The sequence below is a fragment of the Pinus tabuliformis genome, chromosome J (genome assembly GCF_031772625.1).
Source record: "Pinus tabuliformis cultivar Carrire ecotype Pingquan chromosome J, CPIR1, whole genome shotgun sequence".
Lineage (NCBI taxonomy): Eukaryota > Viridiplantae > Streptophyta > Pinopsida > Pinales > Pinaceae > Pinus > Pinus tabuliformis.
In genome coordinates this window covers 1,295,112,360-1,295,134,009 of record NC_142295.1, presented here as the reverse complement: position 1 = coordinate 1,295,134,009, position 21,650 = coordinate 1,295,112,360, and the positions used below count along the sequence as shown (strand labels likewise).

Sequence of the window (21,650 nt, the reverse complement as noted above, 5' to 3'; positions counted from 1 at the left end):
GTCATTATGCTACCCAGTGCCCAAGGAAGAAGAGTAAGGGAGAGTCTTCCGAGACTAAGGTAGCGTTAGCATGGGCAGAGAAGGAAGTTTTGACAGACGATGACTGTGCCATGAGTGCACACGCACCACTTGAGTGGAAGTGGGGAGACATCAAGCTATAGTTAGGCGGACTACAGGCGATGAGGGGCAGGATCCTTGAGGTACCTAGCCTCTTGGATTAGACCTTGCTACAGGAGCCCCGACGAGGAGTAGCAGGATTGGTTGGGTGGGTAGAGATGAATGCGGGTGGAGCAGCAAAGAGAGCTACAGTGCAGGAGTCCTGAGACAACGCAGAGCTAGCAGGTTGTAGCAGTGCGAGAGGCACAGGAGTATTGCACCAGTGCAAGAAGGCACAGAGAGGTGTGCAACGGTGTGAGATGCAGGGTGTTGTTGCAGCAGCGCAGAGGTCAGAGATAGGGAGCACTTGTCAGCGGCAAAGGGAGCTTCAACATCAGTGGGTGTCTCTAGCCTAACAAGGAGGTCAGTTGGGAGATCAGTTACTTACTTCTCAGTAACTGAGTTGCAGTGCAATAGTGGGCAGCACGATGCAGCTTAGTGAGAGGAGGTGCAGTGCTAGGAGAAAGGACCAGCAACAATAGGGATGCAGAGGGAGCTGTCATATAGATGTAGCAGTGGTAGTGGCAGAACCATGGGCAACAATACAAGATGTAGCAGTGCAGAGGATGTTGGGCAAGAAGGCCTAGCATCAGCACAGGTATCGATGCTGGATGATCAGAGTAATACTCAGTGAGGAGTATTGCTAGAGCACAGTCCTCACTAAGAGGGAGTGTTGATTTGGGGTAGCATCAGATGTGCTCTAGCCACGAAATTTGGTGGAGAGGTTGGGGCACATGAGATCTCCAATACCCAGAAAGGGTTTGGGCAGATTCTAAACAGATCATAAGATATTAAAATAATTAATATTTTTAATGGAGTCCCTAAGTCTAAACTTAGGGAAAATAAATTATTAATGTGTATTAATATGAATCTGTGTTAGAATGGTCCAAAAGACATGGATCAAACCAGATCTAATCTTAGCCATTGATTAGGGACTTAATCTTGGCCATTGAGATGTCAACAGGAAAAGTATAAGAGGAGGCTTGAGGGTCACTTGGAGAGTACACTAGATGATCAGTGATTTTATTCTCTAGAGCGACGTTTGCTAAGAGAGATAGAATCAGTGATCGGGAGAGCAGCTGAGGGGCATTGAGTACAGAGAAATAGAGAAGGCAGAGATTATGCCGGGAGAGCAGTGCAACAGCTAAGGAGGGTGACGGAGATATAGCAAGGGCTCATGTAGGGCCACGCAGAGGCAGCCAAGTGGTGACCAGAGCACCAAAAGGGCCAGCGCAGCTATCGCAGAGGCTCCCAGAGCTGACGCAAGGCCTCCTGGGGCTGACACAGGCCAAGAAATGCTGACACAGGGCCAGTGTGAGACAAAGAGGGGTTGACGCAGTCCAGTTTGGGCAGATGCTGGGGTTGCAAAGCAGTTGTGTGCTGAGGAGCTGCCGGAAGGATTTTCTGGGGTTTCAGCCAGGAGATTTCTCTCAAACTGTGAGGTATAGCTGCTAAGGAAATTCTCTGTTGGGTAGACTAGTTTGGACACTCAGATTGTACTCTGATATTTCTTAATAAGAAAACCCTCAGATAGCTGCATCGGTTTTCCCGCGTTGGGTTTTTCTGGGTACATTAGTCCAAAAATAATGGTGTCATATGGCGTGTTTGTTTCCATTTCTTTTAGTTGTTGATCTGTAATATGTTGAGCATGCACTAGTGTTTATTTTCATTATTTACTTTGTAAATAACTTGTTAAAGAATATAACAAGTAGGTATGAATAAATCAGATAAACTGCATGGAGGGTTTCTAACTAAGTAAAATTAGAAACTTCAATAGTCTTCGCACGTGTGACTGTAATAGGCTTTAGGATAGTCCTATTAACTTCACTTTTCTTCCTTGTTTCTTCGCTTGAGTGGGAGGCCTTTTAGGCCTATGTTTCTAGCCCAAATGATGAGAGATGTTGACTATGAGTTGTTGTTGTTATGAACGCAGGAAGACCCTTCTATTCTCACACGTGTGGCTGCGTTTTACCCTAGAAACAATCCTTAACCCTCGGTGATGGCTTCTCCTTCTTCGCTGCACTAGAGGTTCCTTAAACTTGTGTTTTCTTCTCTCCTTTTCGGTCTTCTACCTTTGGTGATTTCAAAGGTGAGTGAGCTTGACGTTGGAGGAGTGGAAAACCTCTATAATAGAGGTTTGTCCCTCATTTAGGCCGACTTGAAGACTGCAAGCTGGCTTGTTCTATTTATTTCAGATTGCTTCTTTGCATGGTGCATGGAGGAGACTTGACTTTGTGAAAATTCCTACACTCGAAGGAGCCCCTACTGCGGCAAATCTGAATCTACTTCACCTACTTGATTTTTAAATTACATTTATCAAGTTATTCTTCTGAATACTGAGGAAAATTACTTCTGCAGCCTACTCTAATTAAATATTTGATCTCATGAAATAGAAACTAGAGCAAAGAACAAGATACATAGGACACTTATTTTTGAACACAATAGTGTTCAGGAAAACCCAATGCGGGATAACTGGTGCAGCAGTTCTGAGGGTTTATTAATATGGATCTTAGTCCTGTGGGATCTCCTTTATTGACCATTTGGTTCTAGGGTGGTACTACTTAGGAAACCTTGACTTTGGGTGTGTGGTCCTGCTCCTTTACCCACACATATTACTCCCTTTCCATTCACTATACCTCCTTTCATCTTTCCTCCCATCCTAGGTCCACATTCCCATTCTGGGTCCACATAGGGCTAGCCTCCCTATCCCCTTGCCCCCACCTTGGGTTAGGCCTAGAATGATGCCCCAGAGGTTGAAGCAATTAAAAGAAAAAGTGAAAATCCTAATTGGCCACATTTAACAGGAAATTGTACCACAAAATGCAAAATATGGCCTGGACAAAATAATTAGCACGTGGGCAAAAGCCATTGCATGAGCTCTACCCCAATCCATGGCCATCACCCTGGTTCCATAGGCCCTATATGAGCCTCCTCTATCATTCAGGAACCCATGATTGTCCCAACCCCTAGAGGGAAATGAACCACCCTACCTAAAAGGGGGTAATCACTGCTATATCTTACAAATCATGCTCTTGTCCTTTGAGCCCCAAGCAGTTAATTAAAGAAATTCATAAAAGGCAAAAGGTATATAAAGAAGGGTGGGGAAATCAAGGTCGGGGCACCTCATGTACCACGATTCCTCCCTCCTATACATTACATACCCAGGTGTGGGCTTCCCCTTATCAAGCTACCCTTATGCCCCACTATGTGGCCTAAGATTGACCCTCTCATTCCCCTCTCATTCCCTCTTTCGTCTCACTTATTTGTCACTTGCCACCCCCATTAGAGGGATGTATCTTGGACAAACTATCCCCTTTAAGGGCTGAAGCCAACTAATAAGGTACTTGGCTAACCCCCTTTGGAGCTTCGAGACACTGGCACATGCCAAAGCCCACTACAGAAGGGCATGCCATTATGAAGTGACCTCGTTGTTCTCCATAATTTGTAAGCTCTTTTACCGATTATTTTAATGACTGGTTGTATTGGAAGCCTAGGGGAAGCATTGGATCTTATGCATGATTACAAGTGGTTTCCATTTGGGTTTGGTCTCCCTATATGGGATCTTAACCCCAGAGGTCTACATTGGCACATGTAGGGTGTGCATAGAGAGCCATTGGCCTCCACAACAGCAAACAACACTCCACGGATCTTCATGGATGCTCAGAGATTACTAGTGATCCACTTTTGTAATGATGATGATATGCATGGTACATTATGCCCAGTAGGCCCCACACTCTTGACAGGTGTCCCAGGTCTTATACAATTTCATGGAAACATTCATTCCACCACTTGGACCCTTCCAAAGGATCTCCGATTCATATGGAGACCCATGGGGTCATTTATGTGCCCTCATACCCATTGGGAGCACCACATGTCTACTACTTGTCCATCATATTCCGAGGAATTTATTCCTCAATATGGCACTTTAGGATATTATTGAGCCTTTGGAGGGCCCTACGACATGCACATATTATTATTTGGCCCCTTGTGAGGTTTATTTTTTACACTTATGAGCTAGTTTGGTGAGCTTGTCACCAATAGGGGTTTTATTTGCACATTATTTTATCATTGGGGGCTAATGTAGGCCCATAAGCTAATTTGAACTCCTTAGGAGGCTATATGTTGATGTCAGATACACTCATTTGGATCATCACTTGAATTGGGGTCTCACTAATCATAGAGAAATTCACACATTTTCCTTGGTGGATATTTTTTGGAGATGGATGAATTTTGATGTATGGATTTGGGCTATTTCTCATCTTGGAGCTTTATTGTGCAAACGAAATGCTGGTTGGATATACTCTATAACATTGTAAGTGACTTTTATTGCTATTATTCTTGTCGTTGCATACTGCTAAAATTAGGGCTAGTTGTTGCATTATTGAAATGTGGAATTGAGCATGTTTTAGCTATTTTAATGTATGGGCCAATGTTATATGAATGGAATGTCCTAGAGATTATTTATCTCGAGAAGCTTGCATCATTTTCTTTGAAATATAAATGCTTGACAATCACTTTTCTTTTCTTTCTCTCAACATTGGATGAAGTTGACTTTCCGAGCCTCCTTGATCAAGAAAAAAAGGTTCTTACTCATCATTATCCTTGAACCCATATCCCCAAGTGAAATAGGCATTGATCCCTCAAAAAGGGTGATCATTTTAACCCTCTTTTTACCATTTTCCCCTTTTTCCTAATGTCTAGCCTCATTAGGTCACCTAGGGCATCAATTTCCCGGGAATTAACCCAAGGAAAGACTTCGATCTCCTATAGGCTACTACGCTGGTGGGTCCCCTCTCTCTCCTCCAAATTTGAGGCAATTCTAATGGAGGAATCTCGAGGAATCTGAAACCCTAGCTCTAGGATCGAATTGTGCTGAGGCATCCCCAAGGCTAGACCTCAATAGGATCAATTCAACCTTTTGAAGCAAATATTCTTGTTGGTCCTTCCCCTCACCTTATCTAGGATAGGAACATCATTGGTTGCTACATTCCATCCCCGAACTTGGGCTGGGTCCACTTGGCCCCATGTGGTCCCACTTCTCAATAAAGATAATTTGTCAAGGACCATTTGGGAATCCAATATTCGCAAGGATTATAGGGATTGAGAAACTTGTTTATAAGCCTATCCTTTTCCCTCAACCCTCCAATCCTCACCCCTTATCCCTGGTGGACCAAGTTCCTTGCTTAAAGAGCAAGCAAGCTCCATTCTTCACTCCATCCTTGGGAAAGGATTTTCAGGGTCACTTCTCACCTATACATTGACATATACTTTACAAGTGATCCCTACACTACCTGATTCCTTCCATCGGTGAAAGTCCGTAAAGAGCAGGGAGACTTAGCTGTCCTAATAGTGGGCTAAGCTTCCGCTGTTGCCCTTAACCTAGTAGTTGCCCTCTTAGGAACCCCTTTGGGTTCCCTGTTGGTTTGAGTGGTAATAGGTCTGACTCAGACTCAGCTCAGAACAGGCCTTAGACGTGGCATCAGAGAACCCAAAATTTTCTACAGAGATAGATCTCAGATAGGCCGAAATTAGCCTCAAGAGGGTGCTGGAAATTTCTAGAAATGAGCCACAGAAAGACCTCACAAATTGCTTCTGAATTAGCTATCAAAACTCTATCTTATCCAACAAAACACCATAGAAAAGATAAAAGCAATAAGTCCAAAACACCCTCAAAACTTAGCACTGCTCTAGATGATCAATATTTCCCATGGCCTCAAACAAATCGTAGCGAATTACACGAGGTAAAGCAAGTGAAAATCATGATCTTGGAGGGCAATCAAGTGCCCTATAAATATGTTAAAATTGGCAACTAGGGCCAAACTCCATGTGGGTCATCTTATTTATGGCAATTGATATTTTTCTTGGATCCCTCTCATCGAGAGGTGTAGGATTGATCTAAAGATCATCCGATTCTGATAAGTATTCATGGAGTTATGAATTTATTTGTGTTATAAGACAATTCGTCAAGGTCGACCAGCAACCAAAAAAGCCACACATGTGCTCCATGTTTTAGTATAAAAAGAGGTGAGTTGATAGTCATTTCTACACACACTTCACTCTTGATTTCTCTCCACTTGTTTTGGGATTTTGTGGAAGGGAAATCTAAGAGAGGAAGCCCTAAAACACAGAAGGTAAGGAGCCCTATTTTGAAGCCCTAGACGCCATCCTAAGGAGGATGCCCTAACGCAGTCCTAAGGAGGATGATCTAGCAGCAATTTCTTGGAATTTCTAAGTCTAACTGTTAGAAACCCTTCATGTACTTTACTGATTTATTCCTACCTACTTGTTCTGTTAATTAACAAGTTATTTACCATGTAAATACTGGAAATAAATAGAAGTACATGCTCAACACATTATAGATCATCAACTGAAGGAAACAAAACAAGCACACAAGTGACACCGTTGTTTTTGGACCAATGTCCCCAAAAAAACCCAATGCGGGAAAACTGGTGCAACTATCTGAGGGTTATATTATTATGTAGTTTTTGAATACAATATGGGTGCCAAAACTGGCTCACCCAACAGAGAATAATCTCGGCAGTAGTACCTCTTAGTCGGAGACAGATATTTCGGTTGAAACCTCAGATAATCACTCCGGCAGCTTCAAAGCTCCAACATTCCCCACGAAACCCCAACGTTAGCCTCTAGGGACAGCGTCAGTCCTTCCTGGCCCAACGTCAGCCCAATAACCCCTGCGTCAACCTCTGGAGGCACTGCGTTAGCCTCTAGAGCCTCTGCGTCACCCACGCTAGCTCTCGGAGGCACTGCACAGCTCTTGGTTGCCCCTCCGTGGGCCCTAGCTGGCTTTGCGTGGCCTCTAGCTGGCTTTGCGTCCCTCTCTCCCGGCTTCTGTGCTGATTCTCCCGGTACCCTCTCTCCCTCTGTATTCACTGCCCCTCACTGCTGATCGCTGATTCTATCTCGCTTAGTAGAACCTCGCTCTAGAGAATAAAATGATTGATCACTCTAGTGTGTTCTCTGGCTAACCCTCAAGCCTCTTCTTATACTTTTCTCGTTGGTCTTTCAACGGCTGAGATTAAATCTCTAATCAAAGGCTAAGATTAGATTTGGCTTGATCCATGAATTTTGGAAACTTCTAACCCAATTTTATATTAATACCCATTAATATTTTATTTTTCCTAAGTTTAGACTTAGGAACTCCATTAAAAATATTAATTATTTTAATATCTCCCAAACTAGTTAGAATCTGCCCAAACCATTTCTGGGTCTTGGAGATCTTATGTGCTTTAGCCTCTCCACCAATTTTCATGGCTAGAGCACATCCGATGCTACCCCAAATCAACACTCCCTCTTAGCGAGGACTGTGCTCTAGTAATACTCCACACTGAGTATTACCTTAATTATCCAACACCGGTCTCTATGTTGATGCTAGGCCTCCCTTCCCAACATCCTCTGCACTGCTGCATCTTGTACTGTTGCCCATGGCCCTGCCACTGCCACTGCTGCATCCGTATGACAACTCCCTCTACATCCATGCTGTTGTTGGTCCATACTCCCAACACTGCATCTGCACTACATCCCCTCTCATCATGCTGCATCGTGCCACTGCATACTGCTACTGCACTGCAACTCAGTTACTAAGAAGTAAGTAACTGATCCACCCAACTTTTAACATCCCTGTCAGGCTAGAAACAATCCTGATGCTGAAGCTCCATCTGCCACTACCAAGTGCTCCCTCCACTGACCTCTACGCTGTTGCAACAATTCCCTGTATCTTGCACCGTTGCACACCTCTTTGTGCCATCCTGCACTGGTGCAACACTCCCGTGCCTCTCACACTGTTGCAACCTGCTAGCCTCGCGCTGCCTGGGGACTCCTGCACTGTAGCACTCTCTGCCGCTTCATCCGCATCCGTCTCTACCGACATCTGCCATTCCTGCTACTCCTCTTTGGGGCTCCTGTGGCAAGGTATAATCCAAGAGGTTGGGTACCTCAAGGATCTTGCCCCTCATTGCCTGTAGTTCTCCTAACTACAGTTCGATGTCTCCCCATTTCTTCTCAAGTGGCACATGAGCACTCATGGCACAATTGTCATCCTCCTCGACTTCTTTCTCTACTTTCGCTGGCATTGCCTTTGAGTCAGAAGCCTCTCCCTTACTCTTCTTCCTCGGACACTAGTTCCCAAAATGACCCAGTTCCCCACAATGGAAGCATTTGACCTTGGAGAGGTCCTTCTTTTATTTCTCCTGCTTTCCCTCACATGCTAGGGCAGCATCCACCTCCTCCTCCTTCTTGATTATGATCCCCTTGCCGCTGCTTTCCGCCTTGCTCAGCCTTTTGATCTCTTCTTGGCGAAGAGCCGCCCACATTTCCTCCCAATCTGGAAGGGTTTCCCTACCTAGTATGCTCTAGACAAACACCTCCCAGTCTTCAGAGACTGCGTCAGGGTTGTTCTCACCATCAATTCTTGATCCGATATGGCCCCTATGGAAGTCAGTTGATCCCGGATCTCCTTCAATCGACCGAGGAAGGTGTTGATCTGTTCTCCCTTCTGCATCTGGTATGACCGTAGTTGATTTTCTAGTAACATCCTTCTCTGCACAGAAGTATGCTGGTACAATTTCTTTAGGGCCTCCCACATCTCATTTGCCGTGTCCTTTTCGGCAATATGTGGTACTACATGGTCCTTGACCCCATCAAGAATGATGCTCTTGGCCCTCGCCATTGCCTCCTTGTACTTGTCGTTATCAATTGGGTCAACTGGGATTGCTATCGTCCTCAAGGCGAAGTGCTTGACACGATTTCTGTCTAGAACGGATAAGATTTTGGCCTTCCAGACTACGAAGTTTGAGGCTCCGTCCAGTCTGTCCTGGTCTCTTACCCCGTTCACTGCCATCTCGCTGCTCCTCTACTTCCCTCCTGGAATTTCTTGGTGTGACTCCCTCTAAGCCTCGATTTCCCTCCTGGAAACCCTTCTGCCAATGTCAAGATGCCCCCACTTCGATCGTTAGTGCAGTTGCACCACTAATCTGGATTTCTCGGCTAGAAATCCTCGGTAGCAACTCCCTCCTCCCTGGCCTTGCCCTGTTAGGTACTATTTTGACTACAGTACCCCACGAGCTCCACTCTGCGACTTACCCACAACCTCCTAAGCGTTAGCAAACTAAAGGTTAGAGCTTCTAGGCTCTGCGCAATCCCGACACCAGCAAAATTCGCACCTCCTGGCCATGGGCGTCGATCCTTCCTGACTGAGAAAGATGACTGGGCATTGTGTAGGTCGAATCTTCTCCTCTCTGCCACTGCGCTAATCCTCTTCCCAGCTCAACCTTGATGATGCAGGCAATGTGTCACCCTTTCCTTGCTGCTTCTCTGCTAGGAACAACTTCTGTCACTTGGGACAACTGTTTTCTGCTGCTACTACTCTGCTCAGCTAATGTCCTCAGTTCTCTTGTGGTCTGCAACCACGATTTGATACCATGTTGGAATTTCTAAGTCTAACTGTTAGAAACCCTTCATGTACTTTACTAATTTATTCCTACCTACTTGTTCTGTTAATTAACAAGTTATTTACCATGTAAATACTGGAAATAAATACAAGTACATGCTCAACACATTACAGATGATCAACTGAAGGAAGCAAAACAAGCACACAAGTGACATCGTTGTTTTTGGACCAATGTCCCCGGAAAAACCCATTCGAGAAAACCGGTGCAGCGATCTGAGGGTTTTATTATTATGCAGTTTTTGAATACAATTTGGGTGCCAAAACCGGCTCACCCAACAGAGAATAACCTCGGCAGTAGTACCTCTCAGTCGGAGATAGATATTCTGGCTGAAACCCTGGATAATCACTCCGGTAGCTTCACTGCTCCAATCTGCCCCACGAAACCTCAACGTGAGCCTCTAGGGACAACGTCAGCTCTTCCTGGCCCAGCGTCAGCCCAGTAACTCTTGCATCAACCTCTGGAGGCACTGTGTCAGCCTCTAGAGCCTCTGTGTCACCCATGCTGGCTCTCTGAGGCACTACGCAGCTCCTGGCTGCCCCTGCGTGGGCCCTAGCTGGCTCCGCGTGGCCTGTAGCTGGCTCTGCGTGCCTCTCTCTCGGCTTCTGCACTGATTCTCCTGGTACCCTCTCTGCCTCTCTGCTTCTATATTCACTGCCCTTTGCTGCTGATCATTGATTCTATCTCTCTTAGCAAAACCCCGCTCTAGAGAATAGAATGACTGATCACTCTGGTGTGTTCTCCAACTGACCCTCAAGCCTTTTCTTATACTTTTCTCATTGGTCCTTCAATGACCGAGATTAAATCTCTAATCAACGGCTAAGATTAAATTTGGCTTGATCCATGACTTTTGGAACCTTCTAACCCAGTTTTATATTAATACCCATTAATATTTTATTTTTCTTAAGTTTAGACTTAGGAACTCCATTAAAAATATTAATTATTTTAATATCTCCAAAACTGGTTAGAATCTACCCAAATCGTTTCTAGGTCTTAGAGATCTCATGTGCTTTAGCCTCTCCACCAATTTTCATGGCTATAGCACATCCGATGCTACCCCAAATCAACACAATTCAAGGGAGGAGACCCTACTTCTATAAGTTGCCTAAAGGAACCTAGGCACAGTCCTAGGATGGAGAAATCACACGATGGAGGAGGCCCTACTCTCGCAGATCTAATTTTCCCTAACCGCAGGTTTGTTCAAGCCCTAGCCGCAGGTCTATTGAGGTGTCTTGGGTGCAAGAAAGGGCAGCAAGAAGAGGCCAAGGCAGCAAGGGAGTTAAGGTCTGTTTTAGGGCTAACCGAGTTGCTGTTAGAGGACTGAGGAGCTGAGCTTGGAGGCCGAGTTGAAGAAGGGTGAACACAGGACTGTTTGGGGCAGTGAAAAGGTAAGGGAAGTCTGTTTTGAGTGGGCTGTAGGTGACAGCGTGGGACTGTGCTAGGCCACAGACCTAACCACTTCAAAACAGGGACAACATGGAGAGGTTTTGGGTCAGATTTGTGCCCAGAACAACAACACGTATGTGGAGGACTCTTCCTTAGTAGGGCCATAGACATTAAGAGCTGTTTTGGTGGATGGTTAAGGACCGTTGCAGCATGACTAGATGTCCTAACCAGGCACAGTATAAACAACAGTGAAAGCATACAATTTTGACGACAGTATGGCATGGCACAATTGATGGGACAACACAACAATACAATTGCGGCAGCAGCTATGTCATGGCACAATTGGGAAAGCAGCTGTGATGGGACAGCAGCAATAGCCAATTGGGACAACAGTACGGTAAGCAAGATGCATGGGCAGCATGATAGCAATGAAAGCATGATAGCAGCAATGCTACCATGATAGCATGATAGCAGCAATGTTACAATGATGGCATGGGCCAACAGCAAAAACATGCTAACAATGGGACAACAGCAAAGGCATGCTTACAATAAAACAGCAGTATGGTAAGCAAGGTGCAGTAAGCACATGGTGGCAAGCATGGTGCAGCAAGCACATGGGACAGTATGGCAAACATGGTGCAGCAATGGCACATGATGGTACATGATGCAGTACAATGATGGGTACAGTCATGATTGATGAAGCATGATGAGATGCAGCATAGTGATGATGGGTGCAGCATGATGATGAGGAGCAGCACAATGATAGGTGCAGCATGGTGATGGAGTCACCTGGGAGAATCAGTTGAAGCAGCATGTCTTCAACTGAGTTCAGCTACCTCATGTATCATCTACTTAGAGATGATCTATGCTCTTATTTAGATAAGTCAAAGTGTTGACTTCTGTTGTATATGTACTATCTCTCTCTCTCTCTCTGCTGAACTATTGAAGAACATATAAGAAGAATTGATCAAGGGTTTCCCCACATTGGGGTTTGTCCTTGGCTAGCGCCACATCTTGTGTCCTCTTGTCTTGGCTTGTCTTCTGCGATCTATGTTTATGTTCTATCTGCAATTTACTTTAATGCTGATGTGATTGCTAATTTGGAAAAGATATTGAGCTAACTGTGAAAATTGAAATAAATTGCTCTAAGCATAGAACATACCTAAAATTAACAAAATACAAGACAAAGGGGCATGAAAGGGGAGCTGACTTGCCCTAAACATCCCTTAAATAATGAAGCCGGCCTGACCTTTGAATAAAAGATTTAAATTCATAAATCCAAATTGTTGTAGGGCCGACCTTAACTCAACTTGAGAAACCAAATTCGTGATGAATATCTTCACATTTGGAGGGCCGACTTGGAAAGCTCAACACCCACATAAATTATTCCAAATTTTCTTAAATATTAATCCAAAATTTGACCAATGATAAGGCTTCCTTTTATCATTCATTTGGTAACCATAAGCACACATTTGGGGCTTCATCTGTGAGAAGGAATATTTCTTCAACCATGAGGAGTTATTTGGCATGACACCTACCATTGGAAACGTCATGACAAGTACTATCATCTTATGATAGTCTTGCTTGCAAATTCATTGAATTTTTCATTCAATTTCCTCATCAAATGCGGGGCATCATGACCACACCACAAGGGTTTCTAAACTTTTGGGCTTCCTTCTCTTCTTTCCAGGGCTTCTTGTCTATTGTAGCTTCCAAGTAATTGAATCCACTGATGTATATTAGCAGTGTTCAAAGACTGACGTTGGCATCAATAAGACCACCATTTAACAGATTCAGGTGGCACATCAACTCCAAATTAGGCCAAAATCTAAAACAGCCAATGTTATTTTTCGGGGAAAAATCAGTTCGACTGTCAGATCAAATTGATGACTCTGTATGAGGAGGATTATGAGTAAACACCACAATCAGTACTCTTTCTTCAGATGTAGGTTCAGCATTCTAAATCGGATTATGATTAGTGTTGGTGTTAGTTTAGGATTGACAGCAACTAGTCTCCTGCTCTGCAGAATTTAAAAGGAAGGAAAGATTCTAGGTTCAGCCCTCATAACTATGCTTTTTTCAAGAGAAAACTATCCCATATCAGCAGGGTTTCACTCAGCACTTTTACAGTGCTGTATTAGGGTAAAAATAACACGGGAAGGAGACATGGCAGGCTTGGGTTGGTGTCAGCTTATTCCGGAAATGAGGAGGATTGTGGTTATTTGGCAGCTTAAAATCCTTTTTAACTTTCCAAAGCTAATTTGACCTGCATAATTCAGGTGAACTGAATTATTTCAGAAATTTCAAATTTTTTGGCCCAGTTAGACTGAACTTGTTAAGTAGGTAAATAGTGGATATTAATAAGCTGCAGTTAATAATGGTTTTCCTTGTGATATCTGGACTACTATAAAAGGGGCATTCAATTCTCATTTAAATTCTCAAGTTTTCTCTTCATGATATTTTTATGTCTTTTGTTTTTAATAGGAGCAAGCTTTGCTCTTGAATTGTTGATATTTCAGGAAGTTCAGTCATTACACAAGAATTTAGGTTTTGATTCTTGAAGGGCTAAGTGGAATCTGGAGGTTGGCCGATGATAAAATTTGTAATGTTAAATGTCATATGGTTTGATTTCAGGCTGAGTTACGGATGCAAGGCATAAAAAAGGTTGCGGTGCACAATTTGTCGGTAGGTTGCTCTCAAAATATTCTAAATTCCTTAATTTGCTGCAAGTTAGATGGAATTATGCTAATGGATCCCAGATCTGTAATATTCTGTAACATGGCCAAACTAAGTCTGGATTCTGTAATGATTTCTTTAGATTTATATGAATTTTTCATTTTGGAGTCATTCAATTTTATATTTCAGAAAATGTTTTCCCTTGTTGAATTCCTTGGGATGGGATTATACCTTTTCTGATTGTTGAGGTTGCAGCCTGGTATGGTAACAACTGATCTCCTAATGTCTGGAAGCGACACCAAGCAGGTGTGTAATTCATCACTGCATTCAAATGAAGGACCAGCACATTTTTTTAGTATTTAATTTTCTTTTGTATCCCTCTACTATGCTTGAAACTGGGAAGGTGGGGGGCTGATTGCAAAGTAATTCTATGTTTTTGTTCCAGGCAAAGTTCTTCATCAATGTTCTTGCGGAACCAGCAGACACGGTATGACCATTTCTCATAGTTATGATTTGCTTTTGCAGTTACTATTTAATACTTAACTTTAAATAATTCATTAGGATGTGATAGAAATGTGGGAAAGAGAAACATTGAAGTAAATTTTCACTTCATGGTGGTTTGATTCCATAAAGACAATTCTTTGCTAGTGTCTTATGATATTGTTATCCCCCAGAATGGTCATGTTTTATTGAAAACTTCTGTCACATTTTCTTCGAGCAATTGAGGGTTGTTACATTCTCTAAAGGAAATTCTTTGCAAGTCTTTTATGATCTTGCTATTCCTAACTAGAATGGCATTTCTCCTTGTGAAAAGCAAGGTGGCCATGATCAAGTGGAATTAACGCTTCTTCTCCTTCATGCTTTGCTCCTAATGGTAGTTTGACTTTTGTGGTGCAAAGTAACAAGCAATTAAGAGAGTTTTTTCCTCAATTTCCTAAATTTGTAGACATAGGTCTTGGTTATTCTGAGGTTGCTTGGTGAACTAAATCTAGCGCAAACAATTTCTTTCACGACCTTTACTACTTGTTCTACATTCAAATGTTTAATTCCCAAAAACGTCTTTTATTCTACAACCATCATTGTAATAATATGTAATATCCCACCCATAAATGTCACATTCTTACATATTGGATCGGAGCCAACTACGAAATTCCTTTTCTTGGTAATCAGATACTTGCAGTTAGGTCATTGAATCTGGATCCCTAAACTGCAGCCGTAATCTAACCCTTTTTTTCCCCAAGGAAAAAGTTGAGTAATTTTGTTAGAGGTAAAAATTTACATGAGCTGAATATGATGACTGTATTTCAGGGAACCCTGATCGGTCAAGGGCTGATAGGACTGAGAGGTCTGTTCTTTTAAAAAACTGGCTTGATTGTGAGAATCAGCAAGGGAACAAGAACCAAACATTACAAAAAATTATTACAGATCTGGGGATGATTAAGTCTCCAAAGTTGTATCATTTTATATGTTTGTCAAAAGAAGCGGAAAAGATCTGTATCTCTGATCTTCATACAAAAACTTAGAAATCCCATATTGTAGCATTAAAAAAATCTCCAGAATCTTGTAATAAATTTGTTCACTAATTGATCACTGAAATGGAGAAAAAATTAAAACCAGCATTTATGAAGATTTATTAATTTATTAAGGGGATAATTTTTTTTAAATGCTGGTTATTTTCATTCAGATTTTGAAAAACTTCAACATTTTTTTAAGGCATATTTTTTACATTTTAAATATTCTTATGCTCCAAGTGTGCACAATTTTTTTTAAATGTTGATTATTTAACCATTTTTCAAGTTGTCTAATTTTTTTTTTTTCTTTTTTTTTTTTTAATTTTTTATTTGTGTTTTTCGTCCTAAGATGTTTGTTTTTAAAGGGCTTTTTAAACATGCATTTTTTGTTTTTCTTTGCAATGTTTAAAAAAAAATAGTAACATTAATATTGAGGTTAGAATTTTTTATTAATTTATATATCGTTAATTAATACTTCAATACAAATAAAATAATTGTCACTAAAAAATAATAATTTTAAACACTGGACAAAAAATACACATTTTGCATACAGATATAATTAAAAAAATACGTATTTAAGATTTTTTCACTAAAAATGACATTAAATAAAAGATTTCTATAAAAAAATTTAATAAAAAGAGTTGACAAAATAGCAAATTTTATGAAATCTTTATGAATTTTATATTCAAAGATGATGAATTTAAGTTTTCTTTTTTTTTCAAAAAAAAGTTATTCAGATAAGATTTTAAGTAAAAATGTTAAAAAAATACATACAATTTAAAAAAACAAAATCCATTAAAATAAAAACTAGAAACATCAAAAATAAAAGATACAATTAAATTAAAAAAAACCATTGAAAATAAAAAGCATTAAAAATAATAAAAACATCAAAACAATTCTTAAAAAAAAAAATAGAAAAAATATTAGTTTTTTTTATAAAATAATTAAAAAATAAAAAAAATAAGAAGAAAACATTTAAAAAAAAATTAAAAATAAAAAAATCGACAACCCTCGGGCCCTGGGCGGGCGAGGGTCGATTCCCAGAATCTACCCTCCCTCGCCCCTGCGGGGGCTCGAGTGTGGGTGGGCAGGAAGATGCACAAATCGACCCTCGCTTGCCTAGGGCCCGTGGGGCCTCGGGCGTGGGTGAGCGAGGGTCGATTCATGCAGGGCCTGGCCCGTGGGCCTCGGGTGTGGGCGGGCAGGGAGCAGCATGTAGGGCCTGGCATGTCTAGGGCCCATGACTCCTTTTTTTTTATTTAATAATTTTAATTTTTTTTTAAATGTTTTTTATTTCTTTTAATTGTTTTTATTATGTTCTTTTTAATCTTTTTTATTTTATTTGTTTTTCTTTTTCTAATTCTTTTGATTTTTTTGGGTTAATTTTTTTTTTCATACATTATGTTTTTTTTGGAAACATTTTCTTGTTTATTTATTTATATTTTTTATTTTTATTTTTTTAATTTTTATCTTTTATAAGTCAATTTTGTTTTGTTTTATTTTTTGTTTACATTGTTTATGTTCGATTTTTTTTTGTCTTTTTTATATTTGATTTTGTTTGTCATGTTTTTTAATTTCCTTATGTTTTAATATATATTTTTATTTACTTGTTATTATTATACGCGTTGCAGGGATGGTATTACGCATTCATTTTTGCCTTTGACTACATATTAGTTTGTCTTTGACCAAAATTTTTTGCCACCTATCCATAGTTTAACATTGAGAATTCAAGTTTTGTTATTTATTATTATTATTTAAATTTATTTATTTGTAAGGTGATTGGTTGAGGTCTTATCCATAGTTTAACCTTGAGAATTCAAGTTTTGTTATTTATTATTATTATTATTATTTAAATTTATTTATTTGTAAGGTGATTGGTTGAGGTCTTATTATGGGTTTATTTAGTAACTTCTATTTCTATTAGTTACTATTTTTTTTTGTTTTTATTTTTATTTCCTTTTTATTCAACTTTTTCATTTTGATTTTTTTTTTTCATTTTTCTATTATTTCCATTTTTAGAAATTATAGTTTTCTCCATATTTTCAATTTAAGATGACTTACTTTATTTTTTTCACAGGTGGGAAAACCTATCATAACTCAGTTGTCAAACCAACAGTGAGGACAACCATCTCTAGTTGCTAACTGCGAATGCAAGTTGACTCATCACCGTTATTCAAGGAAAACCATGCCACCTGGAATAACCCGTTGGTGGTCCGTAAGGGGGCAAGGTTTCACTCCTGCCAGATGCCTCTGGGTCTTGGGCCATTAACCTGTTTCCTTACGTCCGAGGAAGACAAGATCTTAGCCAAGCAGAAGCAGTTTTAGGGCATACTCCTGGCCCTGATGACTTACTATATATATATATATATATTAAAGCGTATATATTAGTGTGGAAAAAGTTTGCAAAAAATCGGGATTAAATCCCAAAATTGCGATTTTTTCAGCGAAACGATTTAATCGGCCGATTTTTTGCAGACTTTTTCAGTCTCGAAAAAATCGTGATTAAATCGTTTTATGCCCGATTTTATCGGGAGTCGACCCAAAAAGTCGGCCGTCCTCCCAGGCCACGGATAAAGAGGCCAAAAAGGTCGAAAATAATATCATTTGCTGCAGTTTTTTCTCCCATTCGGCACTGTGGAGATTCATAGCTGTTTGCCATTGCCCTAGAGGAGAATATTTGCTAGTTTTGTGGTGGGGATTTGGAGATTTGTCCACTGCTCAACGTGAGAGATTCAAAGTGCCGAATTGCTGCTGCCAGGTATGTATTTTAATTTCTCTCTTAGTTTTTTTTTACACAAATGGCTTCTTAAATCTTTCTATAATTCTCTATAATTCTATTAGTTTGTTTATATCTTATTTTTGCCTAGAATTTTGAAAGGGAAACATTGTTTAGAATCTAGATTGAAGCAAAACTTCAACTTTCAAGAATAAAATGACAAAAATTAAAACCCATGTTTACTGAATCTGAGTGTTTGCAAGTGACTGAGAAGAGGCATTTAAAATCTAAAATCAACTATTGCATTTGTGTTTGCTTCTTATGTGATGGCAAATTTTTAATTTGTTTCAATTTTTTTTTGTGCCCAAGTTTAAATTCAAGTTCAAAGTTTGAAACAAAATGGCAAGGCTTTTGGAAGCTATGTGGGAATATGGTGAACCTGATACTATACCCGAATTTGGGGGGATCAATAGAATGTATTTGACTTGCAAGTTGTGTGGCAAGCATATGTTAGGAGGTATCAACAGATTAAAATTTCATTTGGGGAAAATTCCAGGGCAAAATGTTGACCTTTGCCCAAATACATCTCCAGAAATCATCTGACGGGCCATTCAATCGTTGATGGATAAAGAGGAGGGAAAAGACACCAGGGCAACATTAAAATCCCAACTTGTAGGGGCCTCAAGGGTGGGGGGAATTGAGAGTGGCAGTGCTTCTTTAACATCACCTTCCTCATCCATATGTCCCAACCCCTCATCTATCTCATCTTTTTTTGTTCCTAGAACCACACCTGGCATCAAATCAACACTTAAAAAAAAGGAAAAGGTAGAAGCTGATAGGTTGGTCAGTAAGTGTCTTCTATGGAGTGATGTTCCTTTCAACATTGCCAAGACAAACCCATTCTACCAACCTATGTTTGTTGTTGTTGGCCCAAGGTACAAAGCCCCCACCTTTGTAGAATTGAGAGGGCCTCTTCTTCAAGATGAAAAGACTGATTGCACTTCTAGAATGGAGGAGTTTAGGGCATCATGGGAACAAACTGGATGCACAGTCATGTCAAATGGTTGGACTGACCAGAAGGGTAGGACCCTTCTTAACTTCTTGGTTAGTTGTCCCAAGGGGACAATGGTTATGAAATCTGTTAATGCATCTGCACACATTAAAATGCACGTACATTATGTGAGTTGTTGGACATTCATTCAGGAAGTAGGCCCAAGCAATGTTGTCCAAGTCATAAGGGACAATGATGCAAATTATGTTGCAGCTGACAAGTTGCTTATGGAGAGGTATCCTAACTTGTTTTGGACACCTTGTGCTGCTCATTGCATTGACTTGATGTTGGAGGATATAGGTAAGATTCCTATTGTGAGGGAAATTGTTGAATCATCGAGGAGCATAACAAAATTTATATATAATTATGCATCTGTGCTTAGCTTGATGAGAAAATTCACCAAAAGCAAAGAGTTGGTGTGTCTTGCCATTACACGATTTGCCACTACTTTCATATCTCTTCAGTGTCTATTGAATTCTATGTGGGATGTGAAGAGCATGTTTCTTTCACCGGATTGGCATGCTTTATCTATTAGTCGCAAACCAGAGGGAGAGGGCATATGCAGACTAGTTTCATAAGATCAGAGCTTTTGGGAAAGAGTAGAGGTGTGTGCCATTTCAGAACCTTTGGTAAGGGTTCTTCGGTTGGTTGATGGAGACAGGCCCGCAATGGGCTACTTGTATGAGGCCATGGATAGGGCCAAAGAAGCCATTCGTGCTTATTATGAAGATGAGGGAGACAAGGGGTTAGAGAAACAACAGGTCATATGGAGAGTGAGTGATGAGCAATGGAACAGTACCCTCCATCGCCCCATTCATGTTGCAGGTATCTACCTCAACCCCGCATTTGTTTACGCCTGTGATTTCAGATTTGATGCCGAGGTGATGGATGGATTCTTCACTTGTGTCGAGAGGATGGTGTCATCTGAGCAAGAACGTGAAGATATTTCTAAAGAAATGGAGGTATATAGGATGGGAGGTGGCACATTTGATTTTACCATGGCTATTAAGAATAGGACGACCAAAATGCCAAGTAAGCTTCAGTTTGTTTCAAACTTTCAAGTTTAGAATTTCAATGTTTTTTTTTATGTTTCTCATTTTTCTTTTAACTTGTAGATGCTTGGTGGACAAGCTATGGTGCCAGAGTACCCCATCTCCAAAAGCTTGCCATTCGAGTGCTCAGTCAAACATGTAGTTCCTCTAGGTGTGAGCGCAACTAGAGTGTATTTGACAAAATACATGACAAAAAGCGCAACAAGTAAAAAAATTTCAAATTAAATTTTTTGAATTCATTTGATTATTTTTAATATTTAAATTTTCTAAGTACTAATTTACAATCTATGAACCTAATATAGATTGGAGTCCCAACACCTCAATGACATGGTCTACGTCTAGTACAATCTTCGATTGTGGTTGAGACAACTTCAGACACCTACTGATGTGGAAGCCATCTCATTGGACAATATTTATACCATCGTTGCATGGAGGGTCGAGATTGAGAGGTCGACCATGGACTCAATCTCAGATTGGTTAGGTGTGGATCTAGAGGAGGTAGCAGTTGTAGGGGAGGGAGAGCCAGAGGTAGAGGAGGAGAAGCAACATCAGGGTCAGGAGGCAGAGCTGGATGAGGATGATGAGGAGGAGGTGACACCATCTAGGATGGGTAGCAACAGCATAGGACAAAGGCCACCTCTTTCATCGGCTTCTAGAGGACGACTGACTCCATTTGTATTTCCAGGGGCTGGGCCTTCTTCCTCTAGAGGAAAAGGCAAAGCCATTCTCTATTCCCGTAAAAGGGGAAGAGGATCTTAGTGACTGATTACTTTATGACTTTTTTACGGGAAGAGGATCTTAATGACTGATTACTTTATGACTTTTAGATGACTCATGATATACATTTATTATATTTTTTGTTGATATTTTGACTCTTGAGAGTTGAGACTCAGACAAGACTCAAGATTCAGGAGTTGATTCACTATTTTGATATGTGATGTAGCATTAGACTTCATATACATATTATATATTAGCTTTCTTTACATGTTTATGTGGAAATGCATTTATTTGATGTTGTGGATACCCTAGATGTTAAAAAAAATAAAAACAAATGAATATTTTTGTGTTTTTTAATTTTGCGATTTTTTCAAAAAACTCCAGACTTTAACAAGTTTTTCAACTTTTGGACCCTTGCCGATTTAATCCCGACTTCAACTTTTTCCACATTGGTATATATGTTAATATAATCAATACTAGTTAATCATATTTCTTAGTTTTTGTTCAACAATACAATATTTTATTAGTTTTTATTTTTATTTTTGTAATGTAATCTTTATGTCTTGTTGTAGCGGCTACAACCACCCTCTAATATTTTGCCTTAGCTTTGTTTTGGAGCCTCCCAACCAACCATCTTTGATAGCATGTCTTGCACTGTCCAGGTACATATGCTTCAGTTGAGTTTCAGTGGCTTATCAACTTGTGTTTTCTAGCTTGTTTGCCTTCCACCCGCAAGCTGACATCCCGGAACTTGGTCATTTTTTTACTATTGTGCTCACTTGGAAAATTGCACAGAACTAGAGGGGAACCAGCCTTCCTCTCCAGAATTGCATAGAACATCAAGGCAGTCTGCTTCTCTCCAGAAATTCACAAAGCAAGCAGGCAACCTTCCCTCTGAAAATTGCGCAGAGCAACCCATCA

The 21,650-nt window shown here is 40.6% G+C and overlaps 1 protein-coding gene across 2 annotated transcripts in view; it reads left to right on the top strand.

Annotated features, from left to right (window-relative positions):
* Positions 1 to 21,650, top strand: part of LOC149232033 (chlorophyll(ide) b reductase NOL, chloroplastic-like) — a 444,638-nt gene that overhangs the window by 345,642 nt on the left and 77,346 nt on the right. For both annotated transcript variants that reach the window (XM_089379335.1, XM_089379334.1), the window contains exons 9-11: positions 13,641 to 13,691; positions 13,938 to 13,988; positions 14,128 to 14,169. In XM_089379335.1, coding sequence (XP_089235461.1) covers positions 13,641 to 13,691; positions 13,938 to 13,988; positions 14,128 to 14,169 — 144 coding nt within the window. The remainder of the gene's footprint in view (positions 1 to 13,640; positions 13,692 to 13,937; positions 13,989 to 14,127; positions 14,170 to 21,650) is intronic.